The sequence below is a fragment of the Cyprinus carpio genome, chromosome A14 (genome assembly GCF_018340385.1).
Source record: "Cyprinus carpio isolate SPL01 chromosome A14, ASM1834038v1, whole genome shotgun sequence".
Taxonomy (NCBI): domain Eukaryota; kingdom Metazoa; phylum Chordata; class Actinopteri; order Cypriniformes; family Cyprinidae; genus Cyprinus; species Cyprinus carpio.
In genome coordinates, this window is record NC_056585.1 from 10,774,870 (window position 1) to 10,793,753 (window position 18,884).

General features: G+C 33.0%; 1 protein-coding gene across 1 annotated transcript; it reads left to right on the forward strand.

Moving 5' to 3' along the window:
• The first annotated feature begins 312 nt into the window (after nt 1-312).
• Nucleotides 313-18,559, forward strand: LOC109076916 (long-chain-fatty-acid--CoA ligase 1-like). The gene is made up of 21 exons (XM_042769880.1): nt 313-454; nt 4,618-4,830; nt 4,924-5,038; nt 6,097-6,161; nt 7,623-7,724; nt 8,827-8,926; nt 9,156-9,331; nt 10,743-10,775; nt 10,917-10,968; nt 11,233-11,306; nt 12,176-12,253; nt 12,386-12,520; nt 13,160-13,294; nt 13,396-13,491; nt 13,591-13,663; nt 13,786-13,874; nt 14,677-14,793; nt 15,386-15,529; nt 15,608-15,709; nt 15,851-15,895; nt 16,434-18,559. Exons 1-21 carry the CDS (start codon nt 440-442, stop codon nt 16,605-16,607), a joined length of 2,133 nt encoding a protein of 710 aa, XP_042625814.1. The 5' UTR covers nt 313-439; the 3' UTR covers nt 16,608-18,559.
• The last annotated feature ends 325 nt before the right edge of the window (nt 18,560-18,884 follow it).

Consider the following 18,884-nt stretch of genomic DNA (forward strand, 5'->3'; position numbering starts at 1 on the left):
TCACACCTGTTCATCTTTATTAATAATGCATGCTGTTGACTGTTGTATTCATTCATGCATTTCACATGAAGGTCGCAGAGCTTTCAAGAATTGATAAGCGAGGTGGCAGTGTATATTTTGTCAACACTCAAAAGTAGAGTAAAACTCAACCTTTGTCCCGGTCAGAGACATGTGAAAGATATCACAAGGTCAGACTGATACTGCATGTCTCATTTAATCTGGTTTATTACATTTATTATGGTCTCAAGCTGTAAATAAGATCTGGAGACCCATGATGCAGCGTGATTGTCTAATGTTTTGATTATGCAATAGCTGCAGCACTCCTAAGTGATGTTTTAGATACTTGAACTTCCTACTTCTCAGTTTGACTGCTTTTTAGTTGTGTGTTCTTTATCGTGGATAGAACGAAACGTGCTGATTGATTGGTCAATATTTATTGATGGTCATTGCCGAGGTAAGTACAGCACTTCCTGGCTCATTTCTGTTTGTTCAGTCTCTTTGGAACTTGTCATTGAGTGTTTGTCAGGTCGTGTGATGCAATCTTGTCTGTCGTGTGGGTTTTGAAACTATGTAAACATTCATTATCATTGACTGAACGAAACAAGATCTAGAGTGAATGTCAAGAACTTGTCCGAGTCATATTTCACCATAAAGCCTAAGAAATTGTGCTTTGCATTAAAATATGAGTGTATTTTAATACTCTTTTTTTTTTTTTTTTGCACTGTACTCTTATTTTCATGACAATTAAGCACATTATTTAATCTTTAAAGTCTTTAAATATATTATTGTTCAAAAGTATGGGGTCAATATATGTTTGTTTTTTAAAGAAATTAATACTTTTATTTAGAAAAGATGCATTAAATTGTTCAAAGTGCATTTTAGACATTTATAATGTTACAAAAAAAAAGATTTCAAATAAATGCTGTTCTTTTGAATTTTCTATTCATCAAAGAATCCTAAAATAAAATTATTAAGCAGCACAATTGTTTTCAACATTGATATTAATCAGAAATGTTTTTTGAGCAGCAAATCAGTATATTAGAATGATTTCTGAAAGATCATGTGACACTGAAGACTGGAGTAATGATGCTGAAAATTCAGCTTTACATCACAGAAATAAATTACATTTTACAATATATTCACATAGAAAACAGTTGTTTTAAATTGTAACAATATTTTACAATATTACTGTATTATATTATTTTTGATCAAATTAATGCAGCCTTGATGTTTTCTTTCAAAAATTCTAAAAAACCTTACCAACCCCAAACCTTTGAACAGAAGAGTATGTAATGGTAGCATTTATGCTGATAAAATGTATGTAATGTAAAATTTATATCTAATTTATAAAGAATCACCAATAAAAAACAATGGGACCCAAAAGAGGTTAAAATTACGGTAGTGACAATTTTGTTGGAAATGGCATGTAAATACAAATATTTTTTTTTTTTTTTTTGAAGTGACTAAATTCACATTGCACTAAAGTTTTCTCTTCAAATCAGTGGAAAGCTGTCTTGTTTTCGAGACTCATGCGGATGTCATATGTCCGCTGGTCTCTCGTCATAAATCGCATGCCTTTAATATATCTGGATCTGTTCCACTTATCCTCATGCCACTGTTTTCCATTTGTTGTGCTGCTGTTTTTAGATAGCGGCCCTGATTTGGGAGGGGGTTGTGTCTTTGCCCATCGGGTGACCGGCCTGAGGGTCTGTCATTGGTCTCACACCACCCCCCCCGTCACACAGGGAGAGTTTAAAGGACATGGCCGTGGTCACGTCACCTTTACCCTGGAAAGTTTGTACACCAGTGGAATGAGACGAAGTGTTTGTTTATCAGCTCCTCTTGACGGGTCGACACCAAACCCAGTGAGATAACGAGGATATCCTTGATAAATAAATAAACAGAAGTGTGTTTGTTTAAATTTGGGGTAGAAGATTTGTAATGTACTTTTCTGCTCACCAAGGCTACATTTATTTGATTAAAAATACAGTAAAAACAGTAATAATTTTGTAAAATTATTACAATTTAAAATAACTGCTTTCTATTCTAATATATTTTATAATGTAATTTATTTCTGTGATCAAAGCTGAATTTTCATCATCATTACTCCAGTCTTCAGTGTCACATGATCCTTCAGAAATCATTCTAATATGCAGATTTGCTGCTCAAGAAACATTTACAGTGTTGAAAACAGTCGTGCTGCTTCATATTTTTGGGAAAACCATAATACATTTTAAAATAAAAAGAACAGCATTTATTTGAAATAGAAATCTTTTGTAATATTTTAAATGTCTTTAATATCACTTTTGATCAACACAATGGATCCTTGTTGAATAAAAGTATGAATTTATTAAAAAATATAAAATAAAGTTCTGACTCCGAACAGTATTTCGAAGCATTTGCATTGAGAACATCAGCGTGATGTAATCAGCATATAGTTCTTGTTGAGTATTGACACAGGAACAATCATATCTAGTCAGTTGTGTTTTATTTTAGGACTTTAACTATTGGTTGGTTGCTTGTTTGACAGCTGCTGTGTCAGCCAATCACAGAGCAGGAAGGGGTCGACAGGGATCTGACCTGTGGTTGCACATAAACTCAACCCATAGTTGTTCAGACTGAACTGTGTTTACCTTCACCTGGTCATATCACCTTCCTGTGTTGGTGATTCTGTGAGTGCGGGAGCACGTTTGGACATACCTCATTCTTCTAGTCTCAGGTGAAGTGTGTGTGTGTTTCGTGTTGAGTTCTTGCCAAGGGATTGAGATTGTTTTCAACCAAGACGTGTACTAGCAAAGTCGAAGAAACTATTTTATAGTGCAGTTGCTTTTGGAAGAATGCAGAGAGTTTAGTATTTGCTGTTTAATTCTGAATTAATAAGGATATCGATTGGTTTGTAGTATTTTAGCTGCAAGTCTTTACAGGATTTAACTCTTTGTGGTTTGTATTTAGTCATGCATGAGTTTACAAGGGTTTCATGCTATGTCTGCTTTTATTCACTAAGTGAAAGCAGTTTCTCAGAATGATCTGCCCCGGGGCAGTAAGAATAGAAGTGGGTGAGAGGTTAAAGGGGTAACGCGTCCTTGCAAGGTTTAACATGAATCACATAGCTGACGGTGACTCACGGCTCTAATGCTAGCTTGTTGCAAATGAAACTTGTAGTTCATATAGTACATTTGAGTATGATTATAAGGTTTAGTTGCACCTTTTGAATAAATTTAAATCCTAAGTGTCTGTGATAAACTGATCAAATAAAAATCTTATTTTATTTTATTTTTTAAACTAAAAACGATGATCAGTGGACTGTAGGACTTTGAAACAATTTTCACTCAGAATTAGCTAAATTTCATATAGTTAATTACAAATGGCAAGTATGTGGAATTGAAAATCGAAGCAGTGTTTTCTTGTAAGAAATAATCTAGTATTCTGTTTTATTTACAACAGTTAAAAATCATTGTTTTGAAGAAAAAATTGTTTTGAAAATTGTTTTGAAAAACAGTTTTCATTTAAATTGCTAGTACATTTCAGGAATAATTACAATTGAACAGCAAGTAACACACTAAATTAAATGTGAAATTTTGAAGTAGACAGTCTGAAAGTATTTTCTTGTAAAAAGTATTCTAGTAATATTTGTCATATTTACAACAAAAAAAAAAATACAAAAAAAAATAATAATATTTTTTTATAGTAAATTGCGGGAAATCACTCAAAAACCCTAGGTCTTGGTCCCATTTAATCAAAATCAATTGAAAAAAAAATGCATGAAGAAAATTATTTTTTTTAACATGTTTATCGTTAATGTTTTTTTTTTTTGTTATTGTCTTTATTATGACAATTCTGTTATGTGAAAGTAAAATGTGAATTATAAAATACGTTTAGATTTCATGAAAATAATGTCACAAAATATCTAGTGAACAAACACTAGTTAAAGCTTTTGGTGCTGGTTTTTCCAGAAACCTGTTTTTTAGAACACGAGTTAAATGACATGTTAGCGGAGTGTTGGTTGCTAGTATAAAAGTTTGTTCTCAGGTAAAAGTAAAGCATGATGTAAGCTGAATTACAAGTGTAGTAGATGAAGATAACCTTCCAGAACATCTGACAGTTTAATCAGTCAAACTATGACTCTTCATCACTCACCGTTTCCCTTCAAAGTTAATGTGTCACAGTTCACTTTGATTACCAGTTGATTGATAAGATTTAATCATAGTGTTTTCCACAACATTATAAAACACTTGACAGGATTTTACAGCACAATAATGTGTCGATAAAAACAGATTTTATAGGACAATAAGCAAGTTGTCTGCCAGACAAAAACATTGTTCTTTTCACATTGTCTTGTTCACATTCACATTGTGATTGAGCGTATATTTCATATTTCTTTTAATTATTATCCCAAAATAAAAAGAAAAAATATTTCCCATAAAGTAAATTAAGCTTTTATTAGGACCACAAACATGTTTTGGTCCAACAAACACAGCTCTGCTTATATATTTTTTTGTTTTTTGAAGTTCATTGGCATTCCATTATACATTAATATGGTAATATCAAAGTATCTTTCCCCCTGCACTAGGGTGTAAACACAGTAGGGTCTAATCTATCCCCTGTTGTCCTCCACAGATTGAGTTTGCTGTAGTCATGCAGGCACACGAGCTCTTGAAGCAGCTGCGAATCCCTGAGCTGTCCGAGGTGAGGGACTATTTCCGCAGCCTCTCCACAAACACCCTCCTCGGCATGGGCGCGTTCACCGCCGTCACGGCGTACTGGTTCGCCACCAGACCCAAAGCCCTCAAACCGCCCTGTGACCTGTGCATGCAGTCAGTAGAGCTGCCGGTAAGACTATACTACACTAAGATGAACTCAAAGTCTGTCTGGTTGCAGTCGGAGATATGATATAAAACTCTGCATTTGGTTTTTGTCGATCAGGGGGGAGAATTTGCTCGTCGAGGAGCGGTTTTAAACGGAGGCCCACTCTTGAGCCATTTCTACGAGGACGCCAAGACCATGTACGAGTGCTTTCACAGGGGTCTGAGGGAGTCAAGTATGTACTTTTTGCTTTTATTTCAACCTTGAAGCAATAAATAAATAATAAAGTTGATATACTTGTGTATCTAACTTAATATAAAGATTTGTGTGATAATATAGTTATATTTTGCAATGAAATGCTATATCAACCTGTGGTGGTCAGTGATAAAGGGGTCATGTGATGCTACATGCACTTTTACAAGCTGTTTGAACAGAAATGTGTGTTGGGAGTAAGTTAACATAACTACCCTAAAATTATAAAAACCCACCCAGTGTTTTTTTTTTTTTTATCTGCTCAAATCTTTACCCCTTTCTCAAATCGAGCCAATCTCATACCCCTCTCTTTGATATCACACACACACACCCCTCCCACACTATATTTATATACACAATAGCTTCAGCACAAAAAACAATACCGTCTTACCACATAACACCCCCCCCGACCATCTAAATAAACAGTGTATTCCCGGAGCAGATGTAGACAAGTTCTACATGTTCTGTTATTGGATGTAATAATGAACAGAGCAGTCGTCATTTACTCCCGACATCTGAGCCGCTAAAGACACAGTGTATTACGTTCGTTTTTGAAGGGAATGCGCCCCGATCTACTTAAATGCGTCTATGTCCACGCGAATCATTCGTGATCCAGCTTCACCTCCAGAAGAAGTGAGTGTAAGGCATTTTTAATGAATCTTTGCAAATCGCCTTTCCTAATTATGTGCTAATTAGCAAGTGTCACGATGAATGCACGGCTAAAGCAAACAGTCCCGCAAAGAGCAGCTCGGAGGAGAGGGACGGGGTCAGTAGAGCTCGTTAACATTTAAAGGAAAATGCTAGAAAATGGCGCGCTCTGAAAAAAGTTATTTTTGACAGGGTAAAAAAGGTGTTTTTTACACTACCAATGAGAAATTTTAACCAAACTATGTTACAGACTTTTCATTAAGACCCTAAAGAATCATATCATCTTGTGGAAAGTGGGCATCCTATGACCCCTTTAATATATCTCATGTTGTTGAATATATATATATAAAAATCAAATTGGCCTATATGTGATATCTTTATATTTCCTTTCAGAAAACGGTCCGTGTCTGGGATCCAGAAAACCAAAGCAGCCGTATGAATGGCTTTCATACTCAGAGGTAGGATGATATTTCTGCTTCCATAACTATTTTAATCCATGCTTTTTGTAATTGATACATGCTTTTGTAATTATGTAAGTCTTCTGATAATTTCACTAACCTTACCACTTATGGAATGCCAACCCTGACAAAATTATAAATAAATGAATATACAAAGAAATGTAAAAATAAATAAATAAATACATAAATAAATATGCAAAGAAAATTAAAAAAAAAAAAAATTAAATAAATTATTATTTATACTTTTATTTCCTTATTCATGTATATTTTTATTTTTCTACACAACTAAGATATTTTTACATTATTATGTATTTATGTTAGAAATATTTTTTCCTTGGCATTTCTTATTAAATGTTAAGGTTATCATTAGAAAGCAGATAATTTATTAAATTCATATTTTGCAACAATATTTGGAAACTATGCATCTGTATTCAAAAATGTATATTTTTTATTTAGAATTTTTTTTTGCTATATTTCTTATTAAATGTTAAGGTTATAATTAAAAGTCAGAGTGCATGTAATTTATTAAATTCATATTATTCAATAATACTTGAATTATGCATATATAAATTCAGCTATAAATTCATAAACACTTTTACCCAGAAGTGATTACGTGCAGTTTGTTGTTCAAAATGTTCAACACATTCAGACTGATGCTTCATAACTTTACCTTGGTGACTTTTAAATCAGCAGAATTCACAATGTTAAATCCATCACAGAAAATAGAAGTGTTTTAAGACATAAGAGTACAAATGTAAAATGTCATAATGCAGAACTGCCCCGTCTCTCACACTGGTGCCACACCATCCGCCCATCTTTACTGTTGAGCTTTGGGATTTATTATAGCTCACATTTACTGCTGTCTTAGCTCTCAAGTTAATAAGTTACCTGGTGCACTGGGTCATTTCATACAAACTTAACATAACTAACATCTGGCATGCTGTAAAACCTGTGAAGTAATTCATACAGCGAGACATTATGTTCTTTCAAAATTCCTAATCTTTTCATCAAATAATCACATCATATGAACAACACCAGAAAAGAAGATTATTTTTTCATAACACCTCTTGAGTGCAGGCTTCTGGTAGGCTGTTGACATGGTTGTAAAGGGGTGCACTTGCACAGGTGGTCAAACTGTAAAAACTGTTAAAATGGCTTGTGGGAACCTGTTTAACTTTAGTGTCAAATTTACATTCCTCGCTTTGTTTCTTGTTAATAAGCTACATAGATTGCACAAGATACTGTATGCATGCACCGACAACCTTTTGCATATAAAGTTCCTAATGGAAAAATGGAGTTCTTTGAATTGGAATTGAATTTAAACTATTTAAAGAAATAAGTTTATGGTTGATATGGATCTTTTGCTTTAATTTTACCTTCCTTCTTGTGCACAGTGAACTGCATTTAACAAGTCTTTTTTTTCTGGTTTAGTTAAGTTATTTGTCATTTCCCTTTCTTTAGGTGATTGAGCGAGCAGAGCATTTGGGATCAGCATTTTTGCACAAAGGACACTCGAAGGACAGAGACCCCTACATCGGCATCTTCTCTCAGAACAGACCAGAGGTCAGAGCTACTAAATATGTGATTTATTACCCAAATGCAATGCATCTTTACACTTGTTTAGATTTTGACCAGATTTAAATCAATAATGTAATTCATCTTAAAAGAATAGTTCACCCAAAATAAAACATTTGTGGAAAATGTACTCACCCTCAGGCCATCCAAGATGTAGATTTGGAGAAATGTAGCATTACATCAGTTGCTCACCAATGGATCCAATGCAGTGAATGGGTGCCGTCAGAATGAGAATCCAAACAGCTGATAAAAACATCACAATAATCCACAAGTAATCCACACCACTCCAGTTAATTAATTACCATCTTTTGAAGTGAAAAGTTTGTAAACAAATCCATTATTAATGCGTTTTTAACTTCAAATTGTCGCTTCCAGCCTAAATATGAGTCCTCTATACATAATTTTGCTTTCTCCAGTAAAGAAAGTCTTGTCTGAATCAGGAGAGAAATATGGGTAACACTTTATAACCGTGAAAACAAGCCAAAACTGTTCTAAACCAATATGTCGGTGGATTTTGATGTGATAGACAACAGGTGATGGACTTTTTCACTCAAGGAAGCATTATTATGGATTATGGTATTTTGTCCAGAAGCAACAGTTTGAAGCTAAAAACGGATTAATGATGGATTTGTTTTTATCAGCTGTTTGGACTCTCATTCTGACGGCACCCATTCACTGCAGAGGATCCACTGGTGAGCATGTGATGTAATGCTACATTTCTCCAAATCCTTTTTTTTTTTCTATATTAAAATTATTTTTCTCATCTAGCAACACAAGTTTTTGTATGACCAATCGCGGATAGAAAAAAAAAAAGGTTTTAAACCGTTATTTGCAATTCCGTTTGGTAATGGTACAGATATGACACTTCACTTTTAAAAGATAAAAATTAATCTTTAATTTCAATTTAGATTGAAATGACAATGTTAAAATCTCCTGTCTTGAGTTTCTGCTCTGTTTGGGACTCTAACTGTGTGACCCACAGATTACGATGAACAAATGTGTGTGTTTCCTTAATGAGCATTTTGCAGTTCATCTTCTAACTTTCGAGATTGCAAATATTTATTCACTAATGTCAGAAATCTTTCTTCAGTGGACGATTTCAGAGCTGGCCTGCTACACTTACTCTCTGATATCAGTTCCTCTGTATGACACCTTGGGCACAGAAGCAATAGGCTACATCCTCGAAAAAGGTATGTCAGCTTTATCTTGAGATAGTTTATTTACATTAAGTTTGTTTGTTTATTAGTCATATTGATTTAGTATGCATGCAGATATGTGTCTTACAGGATGTCCCTGTTGTCTTTTTAGTGGTATTTGCTAGGTCACTATTAGATTTAGGGATTCCTAACTTTATGTATTCAGCGAGAAGATCAAGAGGATGTTTTTCTTATTTTTTTCTTATTGTATCACGTTTTGCAGCCTGTATCTCTACAGTCGTATGTGACGTACCTGAGAAGGCCAAGCTGCTGTTGGACTGTGTTTCAGGCAGACAGCACACAGTCAAAACCCTGATCCTCATCGAAAACTTTGACGCTGATTTAGTTAGCAGAGCACAGCAGTGCGGTATCGACATCGTCAGTCTGAAAGACACAGAGGTGAATAAACCGAGGATTGTCTGCTCAAATCTTTGCATAACCCCAGTGAATGCAGTCGATGCGTGTGTTTGCGTCTGGTGGGGTTTGTTTGTGTTGCTGTGACCCGGATCATGGATCAGCTGTGGTAACTGGGTGACCTGCATCACTGAACGCTTGCCCTCAGAGCACACTGACACTTCAGCTGCTATTTATAGAAAGTCCTTCAAACATACTTAAAAAGTATTATGTTACAGTTATTGAATAGTTTGAACTGTATGAATATCATATTCGTGTACCATAGTATCTACTTCAAAGAATACCATGAAAAACCTTATCCAAAAAAAAAAAAAACTTTTGGAAAAGCTGAACCCTTTTGACGTAAATTCTCAGGAGCATTTCAAATAAATATTTTTTTTTTAATTTGTTAATATTTCAATAATTTAACAACATATTTGCATGTTCTCTGTTCTTTAATGACGGTTACTGGTCACATGACATGCAGGTTAACTAAAAAAATATTTTTTTAAATTAATTTAAAATGTAGTATTTTTTTTAGTGTTTCATTTTGATTTGTTTTATTTTATTTATACCAATATAACATTTTTATGATTTAATTAGGTTGATTTTTTGTGTGTGTTTAATTTAATATTATTTATATATTTTAATATAATTTTTTATGACTTTAAATTGCTTAAATGTTTTATTTGTTTTCATTTTGATATTTAATTTAATATTACATTTTATGATTAAATAATTTAAGTAATTATTTTGTATGTTTTGTATTTCTTTTCATTTGTATTATCTTTTATTTTATTATTTATTATTTTAACATTTTAAATTGTAAAAATTTTTTAGTTTAATATTATGGGTTTATTTTAATACTACATTTTTATGATTAATTAAGTTTCTTAAGTATTTTTTTTATTTATTTGTATTATTTGTTTTAATGTTATGTTTTTATGATTATATTTTTAGTAATTTTTATCTTAATATTACATATTTATTTGATTCTTTTTTATTTTATTTTAATTGTTTTGACACTTTTATGATTAAATTTGTAATATTTGTTTTGTTTAATATTATGTATTTTTTCATGATTTAATTTGCTTAAGTTTTATTATTAGTAGTATTATTATTGCTTAAATTATTTATATATGAATTATTTTAATTTGACATTTTTATTATTTAATTAGCATTTCAACAGCTTGTGAACCTCCTTTTGGGAAATCCCCCTCTACTACACTATGCACTTTCTGAGTTTGATGTGCTACTGGCTGTGCTATATTGACTGTGCTTGTGTTAGATTGCTGTCATTCTGCAGTTCAGTCTTTACCACAAACTCAAACCTTATTCACGTCTGCAGTTTCTTCCTCTTTCACTGAGCTTCCTCTGTCTCCATCGTATATTGAAATAAGTTTCCCTTCCTTTACAGAATATCGGCAAGGCTCATCGACAGCATCCTGTGGTTAGTACTGTTGTTCCTTTTTAAGTTTCAGTGTATGTATTATTTTATAACTATAAAAGGTTTGTTTCTGTAAGAAGTCTTTGCATGCTACTTGTCTCTGTAATTATTATTATTCTTAATATTTATTTACTATATTTGCAGCCCCCTCAGCCTGATGACTTGGCTATTATTTGTTTTACAAGTGGAACCACAGGTATGATGTTTTTATTGGTTACTTCATTCTTGGCACTAGTAATGCTAAGATCATGAGAGAATGCATGAATCGATGTAAGTGTGTACATTTGGCTTCAGTGTGATGTAATGTCCTTTGAATAAAGTTGTCTGCCAAATGTATAAATGTAAATGTCTCTTGTAGCACTCCAAATTCTTGTTTGTAATATCAATTTGAAAGAGGATTTCAGATGACGTGAATTGAGTGCCATGATGGACACAACACTTCTCGTTTGGTTTCTCACAGGAAACCCTAAAGGAGCGATGCTCACCCACAGAAACGTAGTGTCTAATTCTTCTGCCTTCATCTACGTCACAAAGGTAGCCCTGTAATCACACAACTTCAAATGCATTTATCAAGCAGAATGCACATTTTCACTGTTTAGGAACATATTTTAGTTGCATTATATTTTCATGACAGTTAAGCACATTTCATCCCCACTTCTTAATGAGAAGAAACGCCATATTATTTATATTGTGTAATATTTGTTGAAATAATTTTTATTTGCATTTAAATTTTATAATTTCTAATTTAATAATTTATTTTAATAATTCAGTTTAAGTGACTAATTTGGAAGATCCTGTTGTGCATAATTGGTTTATTATTGGAGTAGTAATATATTTCTTTAATAATTTGTTTATCTACCATCAATAATAAAAAAAAAAAAAAAAAAATCAAAATAAAAAAAAAAAATATAAAAATAAATTTATTATTAATTATTATTTGATTTTACAGTACAATTTTTTTTTACTATTTTTAATCACTCTTTGGCTGAAAAAAAGAAAGAAAACGCTTTAAGAACACTTTTTTTTGCATTATATTTTAATAAATAAACAACACAAACAACACCTATCATCAACGATCCTTAATACAATTAAAAAATAAATAAAAATAATTTACATTGTGTGAAATGTGTTGAAATAAATTAATTTATATTTGCATTTTAATTTTATAAATTATAAATAAATCATTTATTTTATAATTAAATGTAGTCATTTCTTTTATTGTTACATACATTTTTTTTTAATTTTTTTTTTATACTCAATCAGTGATTTACATTTGAACAAAGTGATGCACCAGGGAGACTAGACTTGTAATATGTTACTGTTTTCATAATATTTAGGATAAAAGCATCAGCTAAATGACTAATTAGCAAGATTCACATTTGGTGTCACCTCTTGTCTTGCAGCCCTCTTGCCCCATTGGTCCTCAGGACGTGCACATCTCCTACCTGCCCCTGGCACACATGTTTGAGAGAGTCGTACAGGTCTGTGCAGGGTGCTTTTAAGTTATTTGAGCTTTCTTTCAATAAGCACATTATTTAGGGTTTTAAAATGTTGCATTGCTTGTTACACCTTATGACTGTTCATGTCCACTGATGCTGTTTCCACATTCTTAGGGTCTGATTCTGGTGCACGGCGCACGTATCGGATACTTCCAGGGTGACATTCGAACTCTGATGGATGACCTCATGACCCTGAAGCCCACTGTATTTCCCGTGGTTCCTCGTCTGCTGAACCGCATGTTTGACAAAGTGAGCATACATTGATATACGTAAAAGGGCCTGTAAACCTACGAGTGATCACAGAAACTAGATTAAACCTACAGCAAATGGAAATGTATAAATCAGAGCAAAAAGATGGCTGTTTTCAAATACATTTAAAATACATCAGTAAAAGCAAATCCACATGCTCAAAACAAAACCCAACAATTCAAGTGATTTTAGTTCACTTCACATATATTGTGCATTTGAAAATGCAGCACGCACCTTTTTTTTTTCCCAGATTTGTAATGAAAATCGGTTATTAACAAAAGAGAAGCTTTAATCTCTTTTCCAGTGGTTTCCCGCCAAAATAATAGCGCTATAGTTTAACGTTTGAAAACAAAGAAATTAAGAGTGCCATCAAAGTTAATATTGTAATTTTCAGGAGATTTTGTATTCTGGAAGTGAACTAATCCTTTAATAATTTATCATTATTTGTAGTAGTAGTAGTAGTATTGCGTGGTACTAGTCATATTGAATGAGAAAAAAAAATGTCCTACTCCTTTTTGTCCTTACAACTGTATTATTGTATGATCTGTGATCTTTCACCTCATTCATGTCTTTCCTCTCGTAGTATTTTTATGTGTGAGATGCTCTATGTAGTAGTAATGTAGTGAAACCCTCTCGCAGATCTACGGACAGGCCAACAGTCCCCTGAAGAGACGCATCCTGGAGTTTGCGTTCAGGAGGAAAGAGAACGAGATGAAGAGCGGGATCATGAGGAGGGACAGTGTGTGGGACAAGATCATCTTCAAGAAAGTCCAGGTGATAATTGACTTGAGATTGTGCTGACAAAATTAGAAACAGTTGTAGTGTGAAAAGCCGGTATGTTTAGAGTAGTAATGGGTCTCTGCTGCCCCCTGTAGGCCAGTGTTGGAGGTCACGTTCGAATGATGTTGACTGGAGCGGCACCCATTTCAGCTACTGTTCTCACCTTCCTGCGAGCTGCATTGGGCTGCCAGGTACAGTTTGATTACTTAAACACATACATTTAGACATATTCCACCATATTTTATAACCATTTTCCTGCTGGTTGTGAAGTAAGTGTCTTTTCCTTGCAGTTTTACGAAGGATACGGTCAGACTGAATGCACGGCTGGCAGCACAACTACTCTACCAGGAGACTGGACTGCTGGTAACACACACACACACGCACACACACACACACACACACACACACACACACACACACTGATGCATGTGCAATTATTAACACACTTGCATGTTTATGTTGACTGTTTCATGGTGTCGTTGCAGGTCATGTTGGAGCTCCTCTGCCCTGTAATGACATCAAACTAGTGGATGTGGCAGAGATGAACTATTATGCCACTAAAGGCGAGGGAGAGGTGTGTGTGTCCATGTTGTTTTAATATAAATGAGATACTATTGTAATGATTTTATGTAGTCATATTATGATATGTACAGACCAAGAATGTATCAAAGATTAGGATTGTAATTTATATTTTATTTGTTTTTAATATATAATTTTAAATATTATTATTATTTTTTTATTCAATTATTCCTTCATTTTTTATATGGATATGTATTTGAAAATGTAGACATTATACTTTAATTTAAATATACTGTATACTTAATTTGTAAATTAAGTATACACTAAATAAGAAGTTTTGTAATATATTGTTTTAATATATTGTGGTGGAAAGAGGTAATGTGAGATGTATATATATATTCAAAATGTTGCAGTTGTATGAAGTTTCTTGTTAATGCTTTGTGAAAGTTGACAAATTGTTTAAAAAAGAGATACTTTATTATAGTTTTAGTTAATATTTAAGTCAGAATTTATTCTGTTTTCACCTTAATTTGAAAGTTTTTGCAATTTATTTATTTATTTTTAAAAACATCTATAGTTTTTTATAATTTTTTGTATTTATTAGTTTTAGTTTGTTTAGTTTTAGTTATTTTAGTACCTAAAATTAAACAAAAATTTTGTAGTGTAATTGTAAAAAATTAGTAATATAAAAAATTAGTAACTGAAATATATATTTATATTTTTATATATATATTTCTTTTTTTTTCATGGTTTTAGTTTTAGTTAACACTAATGACCTTGATGTGTGTGTGTTATGAGTTGTGTGTTTGCATGTGGTGTTTCACACATTTGACAAGTTCTTGTGTTGTTGCTGGCAGGTGTGTGTGAGGGGTCCCAATGTTTTCAAGGGGTATCTGAAAGACCCTGAGAAGACGAAGGAAGCTCTTGATGAAGATGGTTGGGTTCACACAGGAGACATTGGCAGGTGGTTGCCGGTAAGAACGGTTTAATAGATAACCCTCATTCTGTGTTCACAGGCACATTTTATTCTAAGTTAGAAAATGAAGAACATAGATCCACAATACTGGTGCATTAAAAAAAAAAAAAAAAAACATGATACAGTGAATTGCTAATTAAATGCTTACATGTGGAATTTAAACTACTTGAAAGTTTGTTTTTTTATGTTTTTGAAAGAAGTCTCTTCTACTCACCAAAGCTGCATTTATTTGATCAGAAATACAGTAAAACAAATATAATATGAAATATTTTTACAATTTAAAATAACTTTTTCAAATAATTTATATTTGAATATTAATGAAAAATCTAAATTTATTCATGTGATGTAAAGCTGAATATATTTATATATTTGCTATATTAAAAAAAAAAATAGTTACTGGTCCTTTTAGCAGGTTAAATTCATGTAAAATATGGCATTAGTTTAATGGACTATATGGAAATATTTTAATCGTTTTCAGTTAGTGAAAGAATCATATTGAATCCTGCTGTATTTATAATGTAAGAAGAGAGATGATGCACACAAACCTGCACATATACTGTACACTCAACCACACCATTTTTGTTTTGCAGAATGGCACTCTGCAGATTGTGGACCGTAAGAAGCACATTTTTAAGCTGGCTCAGGGTGAATACATCGCTCCAGAGAAGATCGAGAACATTTACATCAGGAGTGAAGCTGTGGCGCAGACTTTCGTACACGGAGACAGTCTGCAGGTGAGGAGAGAGAGAACAACACTCAGATGGACGCAGAAAAAGTATTTATTATTTATTGTTCTCTCATCTTCACCACAGGCCTGTCTGGTAGCCATCATTGTGCCAGATCCAGACTTTCTTCCCGGCTGGGCCAAGAAGAGAGGCATAGAGGGCTCATATGAAGAGCTGTGCAAAAATAAGGTAAAGACAGACCTTCCATCTGCATTTTCTTCACTTCCACATTTTTCAGAGAGTTGCATGCATTGGTGTATTTGGGTCTAAGATTTAAGTATCTAACAAACCACAAAGCTTCATGTGAATAATGTGTCTGTGTGTTTTCAGGAGGTGAAGAAAGCCATTATGAAATATACAAATCAAATAAAGAAAATAAACTGAACTCAATTTAACATGAACAGGTGAGGTTCACCTTGATAAAATATTTAAAAAATATTAAGGCCTAAATGTAAGATTTACTGTATGTTTTTGAATTGCACATGATATTTCCATTCATTTGGATTATACAGTTTCAACTAAACTAAAACAATTAATGTGTGCTGCATATTTGTCAATTATACATAAATGAAACTGCTAAGAAACAAGATTTCTGCACTCCAAACAATCATGGTATGGTTTATTATTAATTATTTGCATTTTATTTTATATAAATAATCATATTTTTAAAATGCATTTTTTTTAAAGGACTTTGAATTATTTTCATTGCATATATTTATTTAAGAAGTATGAATATGGATAAATTATGTCTAGCTGTGGAACAAGGTATTTTCAGTATCACGTTAAGTTTATCAGTTTATGTGTAATGCAAATGGATGGAAATTGCAAATGCAGTTCAAATACATAAATGCCCAAATTTAGTACTTAATATTTTTGAGTGCATTGAAATTCATAAAGGAGTGATTTTATAAACAATGTCTGCTTTTTCGTCATCTTCACTTCTCAGGTGAAGGACATTGTTCTTCACACCGAGATGTTCTCCGTCCAAAACGGCCTCCTGACGCCCACCCTGAAAGCCAAACGCACTGATCTCAGGAAACACTTCAGGAAACAGATCGATGAGCTTTACTCCAACATCAAAATGTGAACCAGAGGAAGTGCCTCAGATATTACAGAGTAACAGAGCTTATATGGGTCCCATGACTGAATAGAGCTGGTCCGAAATAACAGACTTGAAAGAGCTTGTTGTCAACAGACATAGCATCAGTTTTATGTGCCTTTCAGAATAAGATTATATACTCTAGATCAGCTGTTACTCAAAGCTTCATCACTCAGCTTCAGCTTTAAAGATTCCCGCCTCAGGAAATCATCCTTACATTTTGACACCATCATTTTTGCCTTTAATTATTTTAAGAGAAAGGGAAGAGAAATCCAAGAGCGAAAACAAACCTAATGCTGTTATCGAATACAAAATAATGTTCCTCTTTAAGTTAAGTGTAATTATTTTTCTAATGAGATGATGTAGAAAATTTGCTGAAAATTTACTCATCCTTAAGTCTAAGTTGTAGATAATTTTGTTTCTTCATTGAAACAGATTTGGAGAAATGTAGCATTGCATCACTTGCTCACCAATGGATCCTCTGCAGTGAATGGGTGCCGTCAGAATGAGAGTCCAAACATCTGATAAAAACATCACAAAAATCCACAAGTAATCAACACGACTCGTCCATCAGTTAACAAACGTGAAAAGCTGCATGTTTGTGAGACTCATATGTTTGTGAATAGACGTTGTGTGAATTATTGTGATGTTTTTATCAGCTGTTTGGACTTTCATTCTGACGGCACCCATTCACTGCAAAGGATCCATTGGTGAGCAAGTGATTTAATGCTCAATTTTTCCAAATCTATTCCCATGAAAAAAATCAACTCTACTAGATGACCTGAGTGTGAGTAAATTTTAAGCAAACTGTTCCTTTAATATAGCAAAGTTTGCGGCCGTTATATAAAATGTTTGAATTGAACTACTGCTTCAGCGGCGGTGACTATCTTGCAATGATCTCACATTGTGTGTGTTTGGGAAATATTATATACAGTCTCAGGGAAAAATGTGCCTTATAAATGGACATCAGCTGCATTTGAGTGTTGCTGATGAAAGAGGAAAATGTACACATGCAAAAAAAAAAAAAAAGTAATTGCAGTAATTTACAGTAATTTTGTATGGTACCTCACAATCAACATGAAGGGTGAAGCACACACTCCACACTAGATTAAGAGTGGGTAATATATCAATATTTTGTCTTCCAGTGGATATTTAATATTCTGAAGCCTTTTCCTGGACTGTAAAAAGCGAACGTTTTGTATTTTAGGAAAATGACTGTTATTGATCCTTGATTCAAGAAACACCAGCAAAGCAGATTTGTTCGGTTCAGTTTTTAGTAAAATTCTGTATATTTGTATAGAACTTATTCTAAAGCAGCTTTACAAAGAATAGTGCCTTACAAAATGTCTGTGCAAATGGTTCATAAATCTGTTTTTATGAATGATTTACTCAAATAAGTTTTGCTTGTGTTTCATGAATAAGGCCTGTTGAGTTTAAACACAGCCTGTGTGATTGCAGTAGGTACCTATATAAGCCATATGCTGTCTATATGATGCTTTCCTCATCTTAAATGTTAACTTTAAGACAGCTTACATTCTTAGCACAAACAACAACTAATTGTGTTGCTTATTTATGTGAAGGCTATGTATGGCAGGTGTTTTTCAGGTGTAATATTATGGATGTGACGTGTCTCGTATCATTATGCTGTAACAGCATTGCATGTGTCCTTGTGTTTCATTGATGGTTGCTGCTTCATGTTGATTGTAATTGTGTGTTTATTGTACACAGGTTGTTTTTATTGTTTATTTTATTCAAGATTTATCTTGTGTGTGAAATGACCTGTAAGCCAAATCATCTGTCATGTGTGTGACAAACTAAAGTGCACTCTTGAAATGACTCACTTGTACTCAAATACATTATCATGACTAATGATAAATGTAAATTTTCCATGTAAGAGATGTACATGATTAAAATTAAATATGATTTATGGATGATGATGATGATGAGTTGGTTAAAGTGTTTTCTTTTCTTTTGCAGGGCTATGATAATTAAATTGTAGCTTTGTTTCATGTAAATAGTCACGTGACAAAAAACATTTATTTCCAATTTACGCTTTCTGTTAAATCTGCATGGAAAGAATCAATTAAAACTATCATTTAGTAAATATATTTAATTGATTTGTTGATTTATTGGATTGTTCTAGAGCAGACCAACAGACACTGGGGTCTGCAGGGGCTGTTGAGTTAATAAGTTGTAGATTTCAAAGTATTCTTACATGAAATGTAGCAAAATAAAAGTTATAAGATGTACTTTTATCATGTAGGT

What these genes read in the sequence shown, in the direction of transcription:
- LOC109076916 (XM_042769880.1), top strand. An exon ending in CAGGGGTCTGAGGGAGTCAA is followed by an intron (nt 5,039 to 6,096) that starts GTATGTACTTTT and finishes ATTTCCTTTCAG; the next exon opens with AAAACGGTCCGTGTCTGGGA. An exon ending in TCTCTCAGAACAGACCAGAG is followed by an intron (nt 7,725 to 8,826) that starts GTCAGAGCTACT and finishes ATCTTTCTTCAG; the next exon opens with TGGACGATTTCAGAGCTGGC.